The sequence below is a fragment of the Corythoichthys intestinalis genome, chromosome 5 (assembly GCF_030265065.1).
Source record: "Corythoichthys intestinalis isolate RoL2023-P3 chromosome 5, ASM3026506v1, whole genome shotgun sequence".
NCBI lineage: Eukaryota > Metazoa > Chordata > Actinopteri > Syngnathiformes > Syngnathidae > Corythoichthys > Corythoichthys intestinalis.
The window spans coordinates 29,110,468-29,134,896 of NC_080399.1; the positions used below are offsets into that span (position 1 = coordinate 29,110,468).

Sequence of the window (24,429 nt, forward strand, 5' to 3'; positions counted from 1 at the left end):
TGACAGGAAGATCTGAAAGCTGACATTTAATGTGGTGTCTTTTTGTGGCAGCGTGCCAGCTGTTCGCAGATCAAGATGTCCACGAGCCACTCACCGTAGTGCTGTCGTCGCACATGGACAGCAGAGGAGTCCAGCAGGTACTTGAATGCACCACCAGTGTTTGCGTGGAATCCCGACTGGAGTAAATAGATGACTGTTCTAAATATAGCCCAGCAGGGGCTCCATGGCAAATGAAAATGAAAGACTTTTCAAATAACTGATTTTCGTTACCGTGGCAGAATCTTTCTTGTGATTTCAGCACTGACCTCTTTCCCTCGCGATGCAAGATGATTCCCTTGGTAACATAACAATACTGTGACTACAACCTTGCTTATATATTGTTCTCCCACTATCGTTACAAAACATGCCTATTTCAGAAGGGTTGATTTCATTACGCAAAAGGGACAAGCGATAGAAAATTTGTCCATATCACGATCACAATTCACTTCTATTTTCTGTCTAACTACTTTAGGCCTTGTGGCCACCGTCTGCAGCATAAGCAGTAGGAGTGGGAACCTCTTGGTACCTCACGATACGATACGATTTGCGAGACAAAGCTCACGATAACGACGATCTGACGATACAACGATTATCGATACATTGGTCAGGAAATCATTCGGGGATATCCAAAAAAACAACTAATAAACAGAAAAACAAGCTTCAGCTGTGAATCTGAATGAGTTTATCACTAGTAGACGTTCAATCCGTTTGAAGTGGAAGGGATGGCAGCGAATGAACGAATGATCATTCGCTGCCACCCTCCCACTTCAAATGGATTGGACGTCTACGGCCGTCAGTGGCAGCCAATGCCAGAAAATGAGGTCATTTTGGGCCATTTAAGGTCATTTACCTGTTGATTTTCAGTTACTTCCTGTTGATTTTTAGGTATTTTATGGTTCACTTCATGTTTATTTTGGGTTATAGAACAGGAAGTGACCTGGGAATCACCCAAATAAAAAGGCAGTGACTCAAACTCAACATGAAATGACCTGTAAATGCGCTGAAAATCGGACAGAATGACTGTGAATGCTGTGGTTTCGAATGAACGTACGTTCCCAGTCTAAATGGATTGGGGGTCGAGCACCGTCAATGCAGCCTTAGAGTTAATTGAGACATTATTATGGTGGAAGATTTTGGTAGCAACTTGTTAGTTCCTTTTTATTTAATTTTTTTAAACATTGACACCTTTTTAAAACGATACCTCGATTCTTGGCAGGCGCATATCGCTAACCTTTTGGGATACTAAGCACAATATACACAATATATCATCATTTCGATATTTTGTCACACCCCTAATAAGCAGTATCAATGTGATCAGAGAAATGTTCTCAGGCTTGAGCTTCACTGAAAGACCTATGTGATTATGTCGTTTTCTTGCCACAGGTGGGCTGGTCACTGCTGTGTCAACTGCTTGAAGCGTGTCCTGGTATGCTGGAGCACTCGTACACACCTCACCAGTAAGTAGAACGTCCCAAATTTACAATATATATAATGTAGTAGTATATTGTTTTACAATATTTTTACCATGTGTTTTAATGGATGTTAAAGTCAATGTTGATATGGCGATATAATGGTGATCTGCCATGATACAATGATCCCCGATTCAGCATGAGAGTTGAGTTTTAGGCCATGTCCACACCAAGCAGGGTTTTTTAACCCTTAGATGCACAAGTTACTGGTCCCTACACTCTTCCATAAGTGGGTCAAAAATTACCCATATTAAAACCAATGTATTTTTATGCCATTTTGGTGAAGAATAATCACTTGTATATTAATTAGTATGATATTTAGGGCCACACAAGAATGATTTCATGCTTGAAATATCTTAATGATTCAATTGACATTTTTTTGGGAAAAAAAAAAAAAAAAAAAAAAACAGCAATAGACTTTAACCTTCCTTGTATTTTATCATCAATGATGAAGAGCTCCCATGCATCTTTTTGATGAGACAGCGGTGCTAAGCCCTCGTGAAGGAACTGACTGATTTCTGAGGATATTGTGGCTCTGTGTTCTGCCCTGGGTATGAGGTAATTCTCTCTAGTAAGAGCCCTACTAACTTATTCTGTTGGCCATGATTTGGACACTTTCTTCTTCAGAGGACACCTAAGTGGAATCTTATGAGTGAGATTGTACCTGTTCAGTTGGATTTCCAAGTGGACAACTGCCACTGCCACCTGGACAATAGTCTGGGTTCTCATCATCAGAAATTTCGGACACTTGAGTCCAACCCCGTCACTTCCTCTCCATCATTCAACATCTGTAGGACCATTTCAGCTGTAAATCTAGCAGCTATGACATTTTGGATAAGGAAACATAAGAGTAGTGTTTTCAATAGATCAATATGTAGCTGTATAAACAAATACACACACACACACACACACTATAGTATATATACTGTATATAGTAATCTTAGCTAACCAAGGCTAGGTTCATACCGCAGGTCTTAATGCACAAATCCCAATTTTTTCGTGTTTTTCCGACTCGATTGAACGGGAAAAGTCGCATAAAAGTGGACCATTTCAAATTCCATCCAGGTCACTTTGGTATGTGGTTAAAATCTTATCCGGGCCACATTTTTCCAGAATATGGCTGTGGTCCGAACTGTCAAGTCCCCCGAATTGGAATTCATGCAGCAATTAACATCAGCAAAGAGCAGGGTGCTACGGTAGCGGTGCAGTTGTGCATTAGCGTTAGCGCCTAGCTTGAACGCGGCTTTTGGGGAAGGATCGTGCTTGACAACAGACGTAAAAAAAATAAAATGTATTGGGGATAAGTCTGACAATACTCGGTTTTCTCTCTGCTCCAATGCTCCTGCGCATGCGGGCCTGTTTGCGCAGCGCGGACTGCGAATTAGAGTGCATGTGTATTACTTGAACAGGCTCAATGGACAAATGCAATCTGAACGGGTACGCCAAAAAAACAGATAATGACAAAAAATCAGAATTGTGCATTAGGACCTGCGGTATGAACCTAGCTTTAGTTAGCTAGCTAGTTATGAAGTAGGATAAGTTGTTGATAAATGATAATAAAGAATCATGAAAGACACACACACAAAATACTATATGGACATAATACTTACAGTACACGTATCAGCTCTTGCTGTGTAAAATAATCTTCTTAAGGGATGTCACTTTTTACATACGTAGTCTGTGTGGTCCATGGTAAATTTATTCCTGACAGCCAAAGTTGATAAGAATGAAAGATTCCCACTGAATTCCATAGAAAATGGATATGGGTCATTTTTGACCCACTTGTGGAAGCTTAGGGTAGTAATACAAAAATGACAATTTCTTCAAATGTATAAAAAGTTCATCAAAGATTTGAATGGCATTACATCAAAAACATGTTTTTTGAGGAATACCTGGGATATGAATTGAGAACAATTTTTCATTCCGAAGATATTTCAAGAAAACAACCTCACCGGGTCATTTTGACCCACTTATGCATCTAAGGGTTAAAACCGAAAATCCTGCCCTAATACGTTGAGAAAAAAATAATTGCATCCACACCTGCACGTTTGTGTAAAAAAAGAACTTTCACAGCCAACCGCTTTCATTCATTTTTAAGTACATTTATAACAATAAATAATTATCCATAATACCATTTTTCAATAAGAGGCACAGCAAGAGTTTGTACCAAAAAAAATGGAAGCAAAAAAAGCAACTTTTTAATTTACTCCAGATGTAAACATTGGTCCCATATGTGATGTGAGGACAAAGTTTGTCGCAGTCAGTGACGTTTCCAGTTAAATCTTTGGTTATTAGTGTCCACATGATGGCACCACAAACGCAGAATTCGCACTTCTTCACTTTCCCCGTCGTTCTTAAGAACCCTGGTTTAAATGTGCGCGTGCGTATGAATGATAGGCCAAACCTTAGAAAAATGTCTTTTTGCCAAATATCCTGCTACGTGTGGACATGGCCTGAGTTCCACGAGCAATAGCTAAAATTCCACATTCTAGAAAGACTACACAAACATACCAGACCATGCACTTTCTTTACCACTGTGTTGAGTGTGCTGCAGCTTTTCCCTACTGGCTTTGGGCGAAAGGCAGGGTACACCTGGAACTGGTTTGTCAACCAACAGTGTAGACTAGGCTACAACTATTCGTACCTACTAAATTTAGTCTTCAGCTTACCTACCATGATTTTTTTGAAACCGTCATACTAAGAGATAAGAAAGTCGCAGGCACAGTGAGAACGTGCAAACGTGCAACGGCAAGAGCCCAGATCGGAACCTTCAACCTCTGAACTGTGAAGGGAGGTGCTAACTAGTCCCCCACAATGCAGCTACAGTATAAAAAAACGATGTATTTTTTTCATGGTTTATACATTGAAATGCTACGCACAAATACAATAATTACATTTAAACCTGTTTTAAAGGGAACTAAAGCCTTTTGATGAATTCATCTTTTTTTGTAATTTTGCAACATTTTGAGGGCTTTTGTTCCCCTTTAAAGACATTTTGAATACGTTGTCGTGTTATCACATTGCAGAAATGACTGTATAATAAAATAAAAAACAGAACAGATGAATAGATAGTTTGATCTAAACGATATATTAAAATAATAATAATTTAACAAAATGTGTCAGAACAGGAAATGAAACAACAACAAAAATGTAACTGTGGGCCACAATTTGCTCCGGGCCACACTTCGGAAACCCATTTTGTAGCTAAAAGCCTGTCCATTGAAAGTGTGATGCATGTGTGAAAAATGCTATTTATATCTTGTAACTGTCATGTTTAATGACATACTGTACCTGTCAGGTAAACATTGAAAGTATGCAATTGGGTAGTGACTTAATAAATCAGATAGTTCACGCGCCTTTTTATCTGGCAATGACATTGTCTCCCTTTCATGATGAGGCCAGCTGTCAAAAATACAAGTACATTCTCAAAGTGAACTATCAGGATCTGATGTTATGAAAGCTGTCACACACATACATCAAGAACTGGATTACTGTAAATGCCTAAACTTAACTAAGTGTTTGTGGGTGTGTGCGTGCGTATATGTGTTCACATATGCAGGCTGATTCTGAAGGTTCTGTCACAGTACCATACAGATGACATGGTAACCATGGTTGCCCTCCGAGCCCTGGCCCTCCTTCTTCACTCAGGTACTTTCCAACAGGGTTGTATTCCAAAGGCTGTAGTAATTAATAGCTTACGGTTAGATGTCATTTTAGCCCAGCATTTCTTGTCATGCAACAATAACAAAACCAAACCGTTTCAAAAAACTTGTCTTGTTTGCGCAAGTAAACTAGTACATTTTAAAATATAAAATTAGCAGTACGATCAATTATAATATTACAGGAAGGGCTGTCATAGAAATAATACAAACTAGATTCCCAAAAAGTTGGGACGTGATTAAAAATTGTAAATAAAACCGGATTGCAATTGTAAATGGAACATAGGATACAGGTCAAAAGTTAAATTGTATGTGTAAGCGTATCATTATAAGTGAAAAATATGTTGATTTTAATTTTCATGGTGTCAGCAAATCTCAAAAAAGTTGAGACAGGTAGCAGTTTGAGGCTGGTAGTAACCAACAGCTGAAAGACCAATTACCACTGATAAGGTCCATTGGGGCGCTACCTCTGGGGACTCCCTTGTTCTGCTGGGGGACTTCGACACTCATCTGGGGAATGACAGTGAGGCTTGGAAGGGCGTGATTAGGAGGAACGACCCCCAGCGCCCCCGATCGGAACCCGAGTGGTGTCCTGTTATTGGACTTCTGTGCTGGTCACGGATTGTCCATAACAAACACAGTGTTCAAACATAGGGGTTTCCTTATGTGCACTTGGCACCTGGACACCCTTGTCCACAGTTCAATGATCGACTTTGTAGTCGTGTCATCGGATTTGCTGCCGCATGTTTTGGACACCCGGGTGAAGAGAGGGGCGGAGCTGTCAACTAATCACCACCTGGTGGTGTATTGGCTCGGGAAGATGCTGGTCAGACCTGCCAGACCCAAACGTATTGTGAGGGTCTGCTGGGAATGCCTGGCAGAATCCCCTGCCAGAAAGAGCTTCAACACCCACCTCCGGCAGAACGTCTCCCTTGTACCGGGGGAGGTGGGGGGCATTGAGTCCAAGTGGACTTTGTTCCCCGCCTCAGTTGTTGAGACGGCCTATCGGAGCTGTGGCCATAAGGTGGTTGGTGCCTGTCGTGGCAGCAATCTCCGCAATACATATTATTTGTAGATATTTGTAAGGGATGACATCAAACTTAAGAAAGAGACCTACTGGGCCTTTTTGGCCTTTGAGACTCTATAGGCAGCTGACAGGTACCGTCTGGCCAAGCGGAATGCAGCCTTGGCAGTCGCTGAGTCAAAAACCCGGACATGGGAGGAGTTCAGTGAGGCCATGGAAAATGACTTCCGGGCAGCTTCGAGGAAATTCTGGTCCACCACTCAGTTTCACAGGAGAGGAAAGCAGCGCACCATTAGCACTGTGTTTAGTGTAGAGGAGGGTACAGCTGACCTCGTGAGTTGGTGGTAAGAATACTTTGAAGGCCTCCTCAATTTCGCCGACATGCCTTCCTGTAAGGAATCAAATTCTGGTGACTCGGAGGTGGGTTCTGCTATCTCTAAGGGTCGAAGTTGGTGAGGTGGTTGGGAAGCTCCTCGCCTCGGTGGCAAGGCCGCAAGGGTGGATGAGATCCGTCCAGAGTTCCTTAAGGCTCTGGATGTTGTGGGGCTGTCGTGGCTGATACGCCTCAATAACATCGCGTGGTCATCGGGGACAGTGCCACTGGATATGCAGACCGGGGTGGTGGTCCCCCTTCTTAAAAAGGGGGACCAGAGAGTATGTTATTACAATAGAGGGATCACACTCCGCAGCCCCCCCGGTTGAGTCTATTCAGGGGTGCCGTCGGGATGTTGAATCTCGGATTCAGGAGGAGCAGTGTGATTTTTGTCCCCGGCCATGGAACAGTGAACCAGCTCTACATCCTTGGCAGGGTCCTCGAGGGTGCATGGGAGTTAGCTCAACCGGTCCACATGTATTTTGTGGCTTTGGAGAAGGCGTTTGACTGTTTCCCTTTTGGAGTCCTGTGGGGGTGCTTCGGGAGTACTTGTCTATAAGTCTGAGGTTCCCTTTAAGCCCACATCTGTGATAGTATGGGATTGCATGAGTGCGTGTAGCATGGGTAGCTTGAACATCTGGAAAGGCACTGTCAATGCAGAAAGGTTTTTTCAGGTTTTAGAACATATGCTCGGATTAAGATGTCTCTTTAAGAAAAGACCTTGCATTTGATGAAAACATGTAGCATTATTTACATCATATGGCTGCACAGGAAAAGGATCCAGGTATACAAATGGCCAGCCAGGGCAGTCCATATCTTTAAAAAATCATAAATCCTCTATTAATGGGTTTTTAATGTTGAGTACCTTGAGAGGTAGAAAAGCGCTATACAAGTATAACACCATTTACCATTACCATTTAATGAAGTCCACTAGTGGTAATGTTCAATGATTTTACTGTAAACAGCTTTTTATTTACTGTTAAGAAATTTTCCACTGTAATTTTGCTTGGTCACTCGTCTGCCTGTATCAACATTTTTTGCTTTGCAGAGTTCAGAGGCCTGATATCTAACAATCCTTTATGCCACTAATAATTTGATATTTTGCCCAATGAAATAGGCGCTCAGACATCAGGGTAGGGATTCATACAGTTGATTAATGGTACGCATGTCTTTGATAATCTGACCCACAAAACAGTCAAAAGAAGCCATCCTTGAAAATTTGAAGACATTTGCGGTTTTGTCATCATGTCAAAGTTGTAGTTGATGTCAAACACATGACTTTTCATTATTTCAGGCACAACTGACGAGACAGTTTTGAAAAATACTGCACTGACACCAGTTTGGCAGTGTGCGATTTGGTACTGCTATACATGTCTATCATGAGGCGACCCAAAAAACAGTCTTTGATTGCCATGCGGAAAAAGATGCAAGGAAATTTTCTTCTATCCTTCAGATGTCTTTTGAAAAACATCCTATATTTTCTCATTGCTACCAATTTTGATACATGTATACCTGTCAAAGAGATGACACTAAACAGAATTTTGTTTTGTTTCCTGCCATGGCATTTGGGCGCTGTATAGTGCCAAGTTTAGATGCTTTGTCATAAGACATAAACTTCAGCTAATTTTACATGAGATCACTTTGTTTCATTCTGGAAAACATGAGTATTTTCACTGTCCAGGCATCACCTGAATGAATAATGCAGAGAGTTATGACGAGTTGTTGTAGTCATCACCCAAGCCAAAGGTTGCAGATTTAATCCTCCACCCGTTTGAGTCACAAGTTGTTACTATCCCAAAGAATCATCGAGCAAGACACATCAACTGCCTCATTTCTAAAGAGGCATGTCAAAGTGTTTGCGTATAAAGGTTCATGTTCAAGTACGTTTACTGTTATATGTGCTATATATACTAGTACATGACATACGACATACCTGAAATAGTGTTCCTCTCTAACCCGGGGTGTTGCAATAATTGCATTACACTATAAACATTATAAACAACATGATCAATCTGGCTAAGTTAACAAGAGCAACGAAATTCACGACGATAACTACGGTTCCATGAATCTCGTAAGACAACCAGAGGCCCTGCGCATGCATGACGGGATCATTCAGTGCTTTGCGACTAGGTTGTGTATAACTCAATCTTGCTGGACTTGTTGGAGAGCACTCAACAGATTTGGGCCTTCTTTCCCTCACGCAGACACAATCTCTCTGCTGCTGCTGGAGGACGAAGAGGAGGATGTGTTTGGCCTGACTGTCCAGGCCATGAAGACTTTCCCCTCCTGCGAGGAGGTGCAACTCCAAGGCTGCCAAGTTCTACAGGCGGTCCTTAGTCGAGGTGTGCCGGAAGTGATAAGCTGCACTTACTAGATGTGTAACAAATATTTTAATACATGTTTCAGCAACACTGTAAAACTTAAGAACCAAACAAAGCATGATTTAGATCAGAGAACAGCTTCAACAATGTAGCCAACCACCACATGATATTATGAATTTCGCAATGCCAATTACAGGCTTACACAATTGAATGGCTATGAAATGCAATTTTTGTAGCTTGTGGAAATCTACAAGAAAATAATTGATTTGGGATAATAAATTGTTTATAGTATTTAACCATTATACTTAAAGAAATAGACAAGCGTGAGGATAAATGACCTTCATGTGAATACCTAAATATCTCCTGTTTGTACAGCCGAAAGCCGAATACTGAAGCATTCTGGCACTGCCTAGTCCAGGGGTGCCCAAGTCCAGTCCTCGAGAGCCCCTATCCAGCTTGTTTTCCATGTCTCCCTTCTTGAAAACACCTGAATCAAATGATCAGCTCATCAGCAAGCTCTGCAGGAGCCTGATAATGATCCTGATTATTTGAGTCAGGTGTGTTGGAGGAGGGAGAAATGGAAAACAAGCTGGATAAGAGCTCTCGAGGACTGGACTTAAGCAACCCTGGCCTTATGTGAAATGCCCTACACATGACTGGAAGCACAGCAAAGCAGTAGACTGAGGCAGAAGATACACCACACTGAATCAAAATAAAAAATACTATACAGTCTCTTATACATTGGTTTTTTTTTTTTAATAATCAAAAATAATCTTTATATGAATATTAAGTGACAACTTGCATGTAAACAACGTTGCAATGATTGAGAAAATAAAAACTGACATCACAAGCTATTGCAGACTATCTGGATTAGTCACATTTGATTGGCTTTAATAGATTTCTGCTAACAGCAATTTGGTTTACGTTCTTGAAATATTTGCTTTTATTGACATTTCTCTCCACTATTATGCATCATAAAAATGAAATTTTGTGTGTGTGTTTTTTTTTTTTTAATTCTTAAACAACTTTCTGTCCACTAGAATGCACTTGATCAAGATTTTGTCTTGCACTTTAAGGCAAAAGATGTCTCACAGCTGTTCTTCTAATACAAATCTATTGTGATGGTGAAGTCAGTGACGAGCACCTCATAGAGTTTGTGGAGACCCAGGACCACATGGTGGTTCTCGCTGCCTTGCACGGGTACCCCGACAATCCCGAGTTGCTGCGTCAGGCCATGAAGGTTCTCCTCCCTCTGTCTGGACCCAGTAAGACATTTCTCTGTCATTTTTACTACTAAAGCACTAAGTACACAAATGATACAATTGTCAGCAAACCTTTAATGCTTAAAGAGTCATTTTTGGCTATCTGCCATATAAGAAAATAATAAGAGCTACAAGCAGAATAACACTCCATATATCTCTCTTCTTTATTTCAAGGTTAATGTGAGTTTTGTTTCTGAACCTCAGTGTGCAAGTGTCAGCACATAAAAGCTGTCACTTTCATATAAATATATATATATATACATATATATATTTATATATGCATTATGTCACCTATAAGCCATGAGTGACACTTGTACTAAATATATTTCATGGAGTAAATTTGAACTTCCATTTCTTCATAAAACTTCTTTTTTTCCCCCCCGTATTTCCTTGTGGCATGGCTGCCAGGAAGGGTTAGGTTTACAACTCAATACTGTAAATCTTGATGCCAGGTATAGACACATTGTTTTTTGGTTTTTGGTATTTGCAACGGCCCAAAAATTCAATGAAGACGAAATATTTTTTCCCGCAACGTCACAGCCAATAAACAAAAGAGCCATATGCAAATCTGGATCCACAGGTAGGATGGTTTAGCCTGTGTTTCAGATTCCCCATGAAGAAGTAGTCTGTCATTTCTCAACTATAGCTGCATTATTTTGCTCTGCAGTCTGGCATTTGTAAAGTAAAACTTTTTAGGATTGCCTCACAGTTAAACAAAAGATCAATGGCAAAGGCTTATTGTTTAACCACTCACATCTGCTATTTATAGACACGACTTTTTATCACACCCAAAATGAAAAAAAAACTTTCCAGTGCACTGAACCACTGATTTGCACACTGTAATATATGAGCATGACTTGATTTGACACTCGACACATATTGTCAAACAGTATGTCTCAATGACCAGAGGGAACAACCAACCTGTATCAGTGCGCATAACATGCGCTGAGCTGAAGAAATGGATAATTAGACGCGTAGTGATTTACTGTAAGCGCAAATTCTTTGAATTATATGGGTTGTGAGATGTAAGTCATGTGTGCTAAACTTCATACATTTCTTCATAAATGGCGACGCCAGACCTCTATTACTAGCCCCATGGTCAGCTTATTCCCAGAAGAATGAATGTTCTTGGAAAATTCCCACATTTTGCCTTGGTCCTCAGGGTTTCCCCTAGGATTTTTTTAAAGCTCTGGTGGTGGTGGGCTGCATCGGAGTCGGACTGCCCCAAATGTCATGCTACGGCGAAATTGCTTCATATCATGACTAATGAGAATTGTGTTTTTTACAACATTAATGTTTTTTCCAAGAAGAACCATAACAAAGATGTATTTGAACTATTTCATTAGCCAAGCGAATATTTCGGAACATGACTGTCTACTTTTACGATGGAGTATTAGAGCAAATTAAAAAATAAATGAATACCAGATTAAAGTCGAACTATTACTATGAGGAAAAAAAAAAGTATTATTACGTAAGCGGTAATGTAGCTGTAAGCCTCTACGCACGTTATGTAGGTATGTATGTGTCAGTGCTTCTCAATTATTTTCTTTTACGCCACCCCCAGAAAGGCGTAAACGTTTCGCACCCCCCCCCCCCAACTCTCTGCCGCCATTGTAAATAGTATAATTTGTCTCTAAAATTATTATAACTAAACCTTTGTATAACATTGTGTCCTTTTTATATTAAAGGATTCGATTCGATTACGATTCGGGGTGCTACGATTCGATTATTGAATGATCATCACGGCATTGACGATGATAACGATTATCACGATTATCGATGCATCATACATTACCAATTAATAAAGTAGCCAAACAAGTTTACGTCCATTATTTACCGGTATTTAAAATATCCTAATGATTCAACAGGAACGATGGAAACATGCTCATACAACATTTTTTTTTTCCAAGAAAGTGGAAAAACATCAACCATTTTAAAGGCAGTACTTACTTCTCAACATGCTTATACAACACTCAGCTCATCTTGAGATGCTGTTTTCCACTAGAAGGTGCAAAAACATTAGCTGTTTCAAACAGCAGTACTTATTTCTCTCAACAATACAATACAATTTACACTGGTGGAATGAATTCCACATTTTCTGGAAGTAAAGTGTCTTTAGAAATAAGACTTCTTTTAACCAAGATACTTTGTTTTCACAGATTTCTGTTCTACTTCGCATGTCTGTAGTGTTATCGCTGCACTTAATCCTGGTTTTACAAGTTCTGCATCTGGAATAACTTTGGTACACAACCAAACAACGCACAACTTGACATGGGAATACATGCTAGCGAAGTCGCTAATTAGCATAGCGCTCGGCGCTAACTAGTAACATCTAAAACTGCACGTCCCCTGCTGTTTCCCTACCACAAGGTGTCCCCCAAGGTTCAGTTCTTGGCCCCCTCCTCTTCATTCTTTACATCCTCCCCCTTGGTCAGATCATCTGAAAATTTGGACTGCAATTTCACTGCTACGCCGATGAAATCCAAATATACATCTCCACAAAAACCATCTCACACAGCACCAAATCTACATTTCACAACTGCCTTAGCGAAATTAAATCCTGGATGCAACTTAACTATCTTCAACTCAACAGCAAAAAATTGGACATAATCATCATAGACCCTACAGCTCACATCAAAAACAGTCAATTCACCCTTACCATCGACAACTGCACTCTCCCTCTCTCAACACACTCTCGCAACCTAGGTATCATTTTCAACAATAAGCTAAGATTCGACCAGCACATCAACCACATCACCAGAACCGCCTTCTTCCACCTCAAGAAAAATAGCCCGCCTCCGCCCCTCCCTCACCTACTCTGCTGCAGAAACCCTCATACATGCATTCGTCACCTCCAGACTCGATTATTGTAACAGCATTCTTTTCGGATCTCCAGCCAAACTCCTCAATAAACTACAATATATCCAGAACTCCGCTGCACGCCTTCTTACCCGTACCCCCTACAGGAATCACATTACCCCCGTCCTTCACAAACTGCACTGGCTTCCCATCTCACACAGGATACATTTCAAAATCATCCTTCTCACATACAAAGCACTCAATAACTTGGCTCCTCCTTACCTCACCGACCTTCTCTGTCCCCACACCCCCTCCCGTCACCTCCGCTCATCTAATAGAAACATTCTCGCACTGCCCCCACAAATAACACACCGTACTTGGGGGGACAGAGCCTTCTCCATTGCTGCCGCCTCACTTTGGAACGCACTCCCGAAAACCATCCGTACCTGTTCTGATCTTCCCACATTCAAAAAATTGTTCAAAACTAACCTTTTTAGACAGGCTTTTAATTTATGATTCTTTTCTCTATTGTTTTGTACTGCCCACGTTGTGTGAGCCTTATTTTTATTTTTTTCCCTCAACTGTAAAGCGCCTTTGAGCACCGGTAAAAGCGCTCTATAAATAAAATGTATTATTATTATTATTATTATTAAAAAACAACAACAGTAAAGGCTAAACAGTTCAAGAGAGTTTGTGTACTCACCTCTTGTAGACGCACACGGGATTTGGCAACACTCTAGGGACATTTTCCAATTTACACAACTTAACCCTACTGCTGGACAACTGAAAGGCAAGAAGCAACGAATTATCTCTCTTACACTCTCGCTCCAAAAGATAACTTGCGTACAGAAGCGCGACCTAATAATTAATTTTTTGAAAAAACTCCATGTAGGGCAACCTTTTTGGCTTCAAAACGGCGAATTTCGCCAAAAGATGAGAGATTTTCATGCCTGTAAATTCATTAACTTGAAATACCTTTCTGTGGATTTTTCTCCCGATTTCCGACTCCGCGCCAACATAGTCAGGAACAAGCTTGCGACAGGAGAACCAATGTGATTTTCAAAATAAAGCGTGTAAAGGAACAATATGTATTTGACGTGCTATTTCACACTACTTCTGGCAAATAGTGAGTAATTAATTAGCTATATACAGTGCCCTCCATAATTATTGGCACCCCTAAAAAAAGATGTTTTTTTAGCTTCTCATATATATTTTTTAATTCAAATAATATGAGACCTTAATGGGAAAAAAGAGAAAAATCCAACCTTCAATAGAAGTGCATTCATTCAGTGGGGAAAAAATCCCACATAAAGAAAAAAATATTTGACATCAAATAATGTGTGTCACAATTAGTAGCACCCCTGGTGTTAATACTTTGTACAACCCCTTTTTGCCAACAAAACAAGGTCAGGGGACTGAGATGGCCATAGAATGAGATTGATTTAGTGTCTGGTGAACCATTTCTGTGTAGATTTGGCCATGTGTTTAGTGTCACTGTCTTGCTGAAAGACCCAATGACGACCCATCTTCAGCTTTTGGGCAAAGGGCAGCAGATTTTGATTTAAAATGTCCTGGTATATGATGCCATTCACCCTAACAAGGTTCCCAGGGCCTTTGGAAGCGAAACGGCCCCACAGCATCACTGACCCACCCCCATACTTCACAGTGGTTATGAGGTGCTTTTCAGCATGCGCATCTTTTGTGGCACGCCAGACCCACTTAGAGTGTTTGTTGCCAAAAAGCTCAATCTTGGTCTCATCTGACCAAAGCACACGGGACCGTGTGTATTTTTGTGTGAGACCAAGATTGAGCTTTTGAGTCATTGATGAGTCATTTTATAACCAAAATTTGGTCAATTTTCCATCTTTGAGTTTGCCATTGGCCATACCTATGTTGATATGTTTGTTGGGGAAGAACTAGGCAATTAACAGTAACTCCCACAGAAAGTATTCCTGAAAGAGTCAAATTCGTGAGAAGAAACTTTCCACTTGCTCTTCGCGTGGCCCAAATTTTTACTTTGGCGGTTTGCCACTAAATGTTTTAATGGCCAATGATAACTTTACATTGTTTTGTATAAGGAAAAAAACTTTAATGAAAACAACTTGTAGGTAAACCAGCTTCTGATGATTTCACCTAAATCATATACCCTAACAGGACTGATTTCTCCTTGCAGGCAGTAACGTGGAGATTCTGATGTCTGGTAGCGCTCGCTGCTACAGCGCACTCATATTGGCCATGGACGCCTTCTCGCTGGATGAGGAGCTTCAAGAGACTGCGTTCCACCTGTTCAGGAGGTTCACATCAGGTCAGCAAATATGAAATCCCTATTCCAGTATGGATTCAAATATGCAAATACTACTTATAGCAGGGGTGTCAAACCAATTCCACAAAGGGCCAAGAGGGTCCTGGATTTCATTTCAACCAAGACTGCGCAAACAGATTAACCAATGAATGACTGCAATCAACTGATTACGCTTGTCGGGAATCAGATTGGTGAAAAGATGACCTCTTCTTTGGTTGGAACGAAATCCAGGACCCTCTTGGCCCTTTGTGGAATTGATTTGACACCCCTGACATACAGTATATTTCAGTGATTAATTCAACTTTAGGCAACGAGGCAACTGACAAAGGTGACTACAGAATCGGCCTATTTTCAGACTTGTGTAAAACTTTTGACACCATTAAGATTGACATCTTAATAAATTACAACCCGATGGTATCAGAGGGTTAGCGCTAGACTGGTTTCGCAGCTATGTGTTCAGAAGACATCAGTATGTTGTCATGAAAAACCACAAATCATCATACAAGCCCATCAATTCTCTTGTACATACTGTATATCACAGAAATTACTTCGTTAATGTATAATTTGGGAACTAAACCCAAATGGAAGAGACAGATATAAAATTCATAAAGTTCATATATGTTTCATCTGGAACATCTGTGACACAAACTATAGATACGATCCTTAGTAAATATGTACAATATGAAACTTGTATATTTTGGAAACTTAAAATATATGAAAGGAATTGCCCATACAATATCCTTAGTAGATACCGTATGTGTAGAATAAAACTTATATGCGTTAGAAAACTCAGTTAAACTAAAATATTGCAAGTATCATAGAAAACATAGGTGCAGTGGCACACATAATACATCAAAATAAAAAAACATACCTTATTTTTCGCACGATAAGGCGCATCATAGTGTAAGGCCTACCTTCAATGAATGGCCCATTTTAAAACAGTTTTCATACATAGGACGCACAGCATTATAAGCCGCAGTAGTAGTAGTAGTAGTAGTAGTAGTAGTTGTTGCGTTATACATCACCTAGATCAGTGTTTTTCAACCTTTTCTGTGTCACGGCACGTTTTTACATAGGAAAAAATCTTGCGGCACACCACAAACCAAAAATGTTCCAAAATTACTTTCTGTACAGTATATTTGATTATGAAGTAATTTCTCAATATTTATCCTTACTTAGTGTGAAACTTGAGCCTGTATGGATGAACACAAAGCCAAGATCCTTGCAGGAATCTTCGTCAACAGCTTGTAGTCTCGCTCTCTTTTTTTGTTTTTGTTTTAATAGCAGTTTGGCTTGAAAAGCTCAGAATTGTCAGAAGGGGACTTTAGAAATGTCTTTAATCGCAAGCATCTCACTGACTTCTCACTGGCAGGTAGTATTGGCTCTTTTTGGATCCAGCTACAAGTTTAGCAACAAGCTTTGGCTTTGGGGGCTGTCTCATTTACCTTTGTAGCGTTTCTCAAAAAAGTTGCCTTTTTTCTCTCTGTGTTTTCATGGAAGCGAACAAAATAGTCAATCGACTTGGTTTGAAACGAGAGCAAATGCAACTGCTCGCGTCACGTTCAAGAACTGCTCGGATGTTTAGCCATCAGCTACAGTGGGGTAGTATAAGTATTTAGTCAACTACTAATTGTGCAAGTTCTCCCACTTGAAAATATTACAGAGGCCTGTAATTGTCAACATGGGTAAACCTCAACCATGAGAGACAGAATGTGGGGGAAAAAAAACAGAAAATCACATTGTTTGATTTTTAAAGAATTTATTTGTAAATCATGGTGGAAAATAAGTATTTGATCAATACTAAAAGTTCATCTCAATACTTTGTTATGTACCCTTTGTTGGCAATAACGGAGGCCAAATGTTTTCTGTAACTCTTCACAAGCTTTTCACACACTGTTGCTGGTATTTTGGCCCATCCCTCCGTGCAGATCTCCTCTAAAGCAGTGATATCTTGGGGCTGTCGTTAGGCAACACGAACTTTCAACTCCCTCCACAGATTTTCTATGGGGTTGAGATCTGGAGACTGGCTAGACCACTCCAGGACCTTAAAATGCTTCTTACGAAGCCACTCCTTTGTTGCCCTGGCTGTGTGTTTGGGATCATTGTCATGCTGAAAGACCCAGCCACGTCTCATCTTCAATGCCCTTGCTGATGGAAGGAGATTTTCACTCAAAATCTCTTGATACATGCCCCATTCATTCTTTTCTTTACACAGATCAGTCGTCCTGGTCCCTTTGCAGAAAAACAGCCCCAAAGCATGATGTTTCCACCCCCATGCTTCACAGTGGGTATTGTGTTCTTCAGATGCAATTCAGTATTCTTTCTCCTCCAAACACGAGAACCTGTGTTTCTACCAGAAAGTTCTATTTTGGTTTCATCTGACCATAACATATTCTCCCAGTCCTCTTCTGGATCATCCAAATGCTCTCAAGCGAACCGCAGACGGGCCTGGACGTGTACTTTCTTCAGCAGGGGGACACGTCTGGCATGACAAAAATCTACAGGCTAATGAAATATTTCAAAACGTGACGGTCTGCAACTGTTCAGGATGCTCCGGTTGTCCCCACCAAGCAACCTTTTTTGCATTGTATAATGACTTCGGTTATCTAGGTAATTTAGATAATCTTCCCAAATGTTGTCAGGATAGAATTAACCCAACCATTAATAAGCGAATTATTTATATTATGTTCAGACTGACATTTACCCCTTGTCACTTGCTGAATGTGCCAGTCCATTTTTTTTTCTCTCAAATGCACGTTTGATTGGCTGATGACTTGACCACCCCACACACTCACAGCCTCGACAGAAATACAAAATGTCGACAATATGCCGCCTCCTCCGCCGCCCCCTTTGAAGACGAGGGATATCAGAAGTTTTTTTCAGCTCGCAGTGGCAGCAGCTACTATAAGTAATGTAAATAGATGTCAATGTTGTGTGGAGGTGGGTAACACACCACTAATTTTGCTTCTGAAAGGCTGACCTCCATCAGTCATTATAGTCATCGTTGATGAAAACAACACTGGTCATAATTCATGTGTTATGTACCAGACTGTTGACTAAATAAACCATAAACTATATGATCTCATCCGTGGATTTACTTGTATGTCGTCTTTACTATAAGGATATCTGGCCAATATTCTATATCTTTGGAAATCTGGGCCCCTTATTAAACACTTTAAATAGCTCCTTCGATGTGACCTTTTTCGCATGTCATACAGTATTTTATTCTTTGGATGATGTGAATGAACTAAACAAAGAAAACAATTACAATCATTAAATGTAGGGAAAAAATACTGCACATTTTCCATGACGTAGGCGAGACTGAGGAATGTTTGCCACTTGGCTTAAAATATGCTACGAGTCTGCATTTCAGTCCCTGGGCGGTAGCTGCGGCTGACAATTGCAGGAATTTAAAAATACCATCATGTTGGAAAAAACCAAACTCGATTGCACGTGTAGTATACTTACTATGAAGAATATCCACGTGTGTCATCATCAGTCTTAGCAGTTGTTACATATTACTAAATGTCCCTAACGGTCCCCTCATATTACTAAATGCCACCTTGGACAAAACAACAACAACAAAAAACATGTAAAATACTGTAGTTTTTATGAAAATATGTTTTATATGTTACAATGGAAGACTGTGTTCAACAAAAAGATGAATTTATTGGCTACCATTGACAGCAGTAGACAACAAATGATCACTATCAGCTCTCCCGAAATAATGGATTGTGCGTCTTTAATGTCACCAAAACATTATAATTGACTGCCAACCCTCCTAGTTTAAATGAATTTTGACATATTTCATCATCAAATGGAATGAATTACTTAGGTTTCGATGCTACTGTATTTGGATTGCATCATTGTGATAACACAGCTGGCAATCGGATTAGGCACGTCTCATGTGTGTGCGTGCATGGGTGTGCCTTGTGTGTATTATCATGTGTTTGAATGCGTGGGGTTCCATGTGCGTGTGTGGTCTTAGAAAGCTACTACAACATCCTGGTGCTGAATGGCGTTGCCCGGGTAGCAGTGAGGGCATGTCAGACATTCCCCCACAATGCCACGTTACAGGCCGCCGCCCTCTCCTGCCTGGCAGACCTAAGTAAGGATTCAAACATACAATTCAATTGTGTTTAAAATTATTCAACTCCCGCTCTGACATTTTTGTTTTTATCTCATTCATATTTAGATGAAATAAGGTTTTACTAAGTGTAATATTGTCAAAAACAATTGGTTTTAAGTTTTAATTCCATCTGATTAGGGTTAGGGAATTGGGAATTGATTAATGTTGTACACATCTGCATACTTATACACCGAGATTAAATGTACTGTATACAAAAATACAAGTTCAGAAAAAACCCTGACAAATGCTTAAACACTCACTCCTTAGCATCTAGCATGGTACAAAGCAGAGTGGCGGCCGAGCAGGGCTTGGAGGAAGGGGAAGCGGAGGAAAACAGGGGAGGGGCCTCCCAAAAGGTGGAGGACTTGGACCTAGACCTGGGTTGGATGGGAATTTGCTGCACTGCACTGGATCTTCATGCCGCAGAACCACACGTTCAGGTCGGCCCTGACATGTTCACCTTAGAAAATGAATGAAAGAAATCTAGTGAAATCTAGTGAAACTGTGCAGGAAGCAGCATGCTGGGCCATTCATCGTTTGTTGGTGCACGGAGCTGGACAGAGTCACCCAGAAGAGGAACAGCATGATCGGTACGAACATGACTGAAGTATTTCGTCAATTTCTTTTTTACCTTTTCTTGTATCCTTCATCAGTTAAGAAAGATTTAGCGGTCCGAATTGTGTGTTTTGTTTTTTAGGACTCCTATTCACAGACAGCTGATGGCAGCCATGTTGGTTCATTCCTCTTCACCCCGTGTCTTCGAGGCCGCCACCAGCGCCATCTCCATACTGGTTACACAAAATCGTGAGTTCAAAGTGAACACCAAGAAAAAAAACTCAATTTATTTTTCAATTTTGGATTTCATTAAAAAAAAAAAAAAAACAACAACAACAAAGCGTAAATATTCCTCTAATTTAAAAAAAAAATCATGGAAGGTAAAAACAGGAAACATTCCCAGATTTTTGGACTACAGAAATTTTGCATTAATTTAATTTTAGCAAAAAACATGAAGTCAATCCGTGTGATTTACTTTCGCGGGCTACACAAAGTGTCTGACAGGCAAGATCTGGCCCCTGGCCACCAGTTTGACACCAAGGGTTTAAAGGAATTTATCATTATGTTGCTGTTGCAGCTAAAATCCATTCCACACTGCTGTCCAGTGGCCTCCACGTCAATGTGGTGGATATGATGAAGAGGCACCCGACCTCAGTCCAGGTGTCCATCAGCGCCTGCCGCTTGCTAGGCCTCCTCTTCCAGGGAAGGACCGCCAGCCTGGATGAGCTCAACATGGCCATGAGTCAGATCCTGAGTGTTATGAAGGTTCACAACTTCCAGTCGGAGGTTCAGCTGGAGGCTCTGCGGGCAAGCCTGGTCTTCCTCTGTCCAGGTACGATCCTGTCTGTAAAACTAAATTCAAAATTCCTATACTGGTTGATTAAAGATAACATGCGGTGTGTTACATCTTGCCAGATCGCAGTGTGCGAGAGCACGGCGCATCGGTAGCCGACCCTGACATGGCCGACGTTTCCCTCAAGGTTTTGAAGAACCAGTGTGTGGTGGAGGGAGCGCATGCTGTCTATTTGGAGGTCCTTAACAGGGTAGGAATGCCGCCCTGGTACAGTAAATCACTGGTGCTGTGTGTTTTGAGTGAGGACTTAACGGGTTTTCCAAAGTATGAGCCATCATTCAGCTATTTTTATTCAATGATTTAATTCCGGTATGTTATACATGAGTGCAATTTTTCTTACCAGACATTCACCCTATTTTAGATTGATATCGGGACTAATATTTCATGTGTCTTTATTCAGTTCATTAGGTGTCCAACCATCCAGGAGTGCGGCCTGAAGGTGCTCTCCGCCTTGGCCGACTGCTCGGGCGCAGTAGACCTGCTCTGCCAACAGGGTGCCATTGACACGGTGCTCCACACACAGCAGATGTTTCCGCAAGATCGAGGTGTGCTCATAAAAATTTATCGTTGAAGTAAAGATCACTTGGTTAACATTTTATGACATCAATTTCTCGTGTTAGGGTTCAGATTTTTACTCTTAAGTTTATTTGTTTAAGTCTTAATTTTGTTCTTTATTACTCGCCGACTGTTATTGCATTATATTTCTTGTAAGCAAGGCCTCTCTCCCCGTTTTTTTTTTTTTTTTGGTCATCCTGCAGAAATTCACTACTGGGGTCTGACACTGCTCAGCTTCCTGGTATCCAAGAAGAAACTCTCCAGGATGATAGTTCCTGTCTTGGCATCGGTCCTGGTCTCCTCACTAAGCCAGTTCAAGGAGGATTATGACTTGTTGCTCAAGGTGTCTAGTATCATTCATGGCTCAGATGCCTGTATTTTCACCTGATTTTGATTTTAATTATGGAAAAATACACACAAGTCAGCTTTTGGGATCAATAGAATTGCTGAAATTATTCATTCATTATACAGTATAGACACAGCGGAATTTCAAGTTCTATTTTTTCTATTTTTACAAAAATATACTTTCATACACGTGACAGCATGCCAGTTTTTTTAACCTGTTGTTAAGTAACATGCCACTAATTATCAGCGTTCATCTTGTTCGGGGGTCTTGTCGTCAGTGTCAGTGAAAGTCATGCAGCTAGTAAACGAGAAATATTACCAACAAACATTAAAGACTTAATTTAAAAAAACAAAACAAAACAACAACAATCAAAACCTATTCTAGGCAAGATTAATTTCTTTTTCACCAACATAATTTTCACTTCATTTTTGTGTAGAATTTTAAGCCCATTCAGTTAACCACTTAACTTGATACTTTTGTAAATATCAGAAACTATTTTGTAAATGTAAAAGACAATTTGGCACATTTTGAAGTATGCTGCATGTTTTTTAAACTCATTCGCTGTCATTGAATGCCCTCCCAAGACTACACAATTGTTTACGTGACATTGCGTCATCATGCCGCAGTGTGTCTTGGAATGGACAAGTTGTCACACTACAACAGTATTTTTCAACCGGTGTAGTGTGTCGCGAGATTATCAGTTGTGCTGCAAGAAATTATCCAATATATTTTTTTAATAAAATGTATAACATTAATAGGGTGGCCCCTCTCTGGTATTTGGAAGGACACTCCGCTTTATTAAAAGCACGCGGACGTCGTCGAGTGGAGTTGCAGTAGGAAGGAAGGAGTAAATTGAAGGTTGTTGGTCATGTGCAGTCAAGCGTCGATGTATTGCTCGTGTCTAGCCATCAGACAACTTGCTGTCCACGACAATGTGTTGGAATAAAACGTAGGGAGAGGATTGATGCTCTTCACATATGGATAAAATGGAAAGGATACTTTCATGTATAATGACACTTGATAAGTCTAATCAAGTGATGTACAGTAGACGTGCTTGGGTCCACATTGTCAGTGAAGGCTATAATTCCGAGCAGTTCTTGAACGCGACCGACAACCCTCCTTGCGACGCACACGGAAGTCGTGGTGTCAGACATGGAACGGTTTTTAAAACGGCCAACTTCGAAATCCAAACTGAGGCCTGGACAAGTTTCTGACCCATATTAAGGCCGTAGTATGAGTCTTGTTGGGGAAAAAAAAAAAAAAAAGACTGAACGCTCAAAGGCAAGGCAATACAGTGAAAAGCTATGTTTCATTCGGATTAATTGTCACCGGGGATGAGACAAAACTTACTCCATTATGTTTCATGTTCCATCAAATATCACATTGAGTCAGTGTTAATATTGAGAAATGTTATGATAAAAAAATATACTGTACAGAGGGTCATTTTGGAACATTTTTGGTTTGTGGTGTGCCGCAAGATTTTTTTCCGATGTAAAAACGTGCCTTGACTCAGAAAAGGTTGAAAAACACTGCACTACAAAACCAGAGCCTGCATACCGCCGCAAAAAGCATGCTCTCGAGTCTCGACATCTGACGTTGTCTTGAGTCGGGACAAGCAGCGGTCAATCAGGACGGAAACAATGGTTTCAATGTTTATTTTGTCTCTGCGGGACGGACACCAATCACAAACTTACACTATTTGGCAGTATTTATTAACAAATAGTAGGAACACATAGGAAGTGTCACACTTTGCAGCACCACAAGCAGAAATTCTGTCACACCAAATATTCTGCAATGTGGTCGTGAGGCATCCGAAATGCAAGATTGGTAGCGTGATTTTCAGATTATAAGACACTACTTTTTCCCCTCATTTTTGAATCCTGCGGTTTATAGCCCGGTGCGACTTATTTGTTGATTTATTTGGGGTTAATAGGGAACACTTTATTTGACAGCGGCGTCATAAGACTGTCATAAGACCGTTATTATGACATGACACTATCATAGGCATTACTGAAAGGTTGTGACGGATGTCGTTGAGTGTCATCCGGCAAATTATGTCACTAACTAGCTCGGATCTTTTACACCCATTCAAAAGTGAGATAATTTGCCATATGACACTAAATCACATCCGTTACAAGTATTCATTAATGCTCATGACAGTGTCATGTGATAATTATGATTGTCTAATGACATTCTTATGGCGCCACTGTCAAATAAAATGTTACCAAATAACGTAACTAGCTATTAATAAAACAACTAGGACAGTAACTGAAGAAATAATAAGCACAGGACAGGAATTTTGATTGTTGTTTTACATCTGTAGCGCTGCAATGCATGCTAGGAGGCATGTTGGAGAATAACAGTGTTGAAAGGAGTTGGCAGCAGAGGTTGACTATCTCTCCCAAGGGAGCAGTGATGGCCAAACAAAGCATCTTGAAGCAATGAAGCTTTGCAGCCAATTATTTTAAAGCTTGATGGCGGTCTTACGGCAGTTGTATGATGCTGCTGTCATAAGTTCTCTTTTTAAACATTGCTTGTGTCACTGCAGTGTTTCCAAGTGGCACTAAGGATGCTGGATGCCTGTTCAGGGTCAGCCATAGAGTTGCAGAAAGAAGACTTTGACCGGCATATATTCCAACACCTCCGAGAGTCTGACGTTCTCGAGCACAGCAAGAATCCAGTATGTCATGTCAAGTCACAATGACCTTTGGGAACAGACAGTTTGGCAGAGAGATTTGATATG

General features: G+C 40.6%; 1 protein-coding gene across 4 annotated transcripts in view; it reads left to right on the forward strand.

Annotated features, from left to right (window-relative positions):
- Positions 1-24,429, forward strand: part of lrrk2 (leucine-rich repeat kinase 2) — a 75,219-nt gene that overhangs the window by 1,901 nt on the left and 48,889 nt on the right. For 2 of the 4 annotated variants that reach the window (XM_057836183.1, XM_057836184.1), the window contains exons 2-16: positions 52-137; positions 1,423-1,496; positions 5,068-5,156; positions 8,769-8,906; positions 9,962-10,150; positions 15,120-15,251; positions 19,237-19,356; positions 19,645-19,817; positions 19,888-19,967; positions 20,075-20,181; positions 20,510-20,764; positions 20,848-20,975; positions 21,186-21,330; positions 21,544-21,683; positions 24,235-24,366. In XM_057836183.1, the coding sequence (XP_057692166.1) occupies positions 52-137; positions 1,423-1,496; positions 5,068-5,156; positions 8,769-8,906; positions 9,962-10,150; positions 15,120-15,251; positions 19,237-19,356; positions 19,645-19,817; positions 19,888-19,967; positions 20,075-20,181; positions 20,510-20,764; positions 20,848-20,975; positions 21,186-21,330; positions 21,544-21,683; positions 24,235-24,366 (1,988 nt within the window). The remainder of the gene's footprint in view (positions 1-51; positions 138-1,422; positions 1,497-5,067; positions 5,157-8,768; positions 8,907-9,961; positions 10,151-15,119; positions 15,252-19,236; positions 19,357-19,644; positions 19,818-19,887; positions 19,968-20,074; positions 20,182-20,509; positions 20,765-20,847; positions 20,976-21,185; positions 21,331-21,543; positions 21,684-24,234; positions 24,367-24,429) is intronic. The other 2 variants (XM_057836185.1, XM_057836186.1) reach the window with 1 other exon arrangement.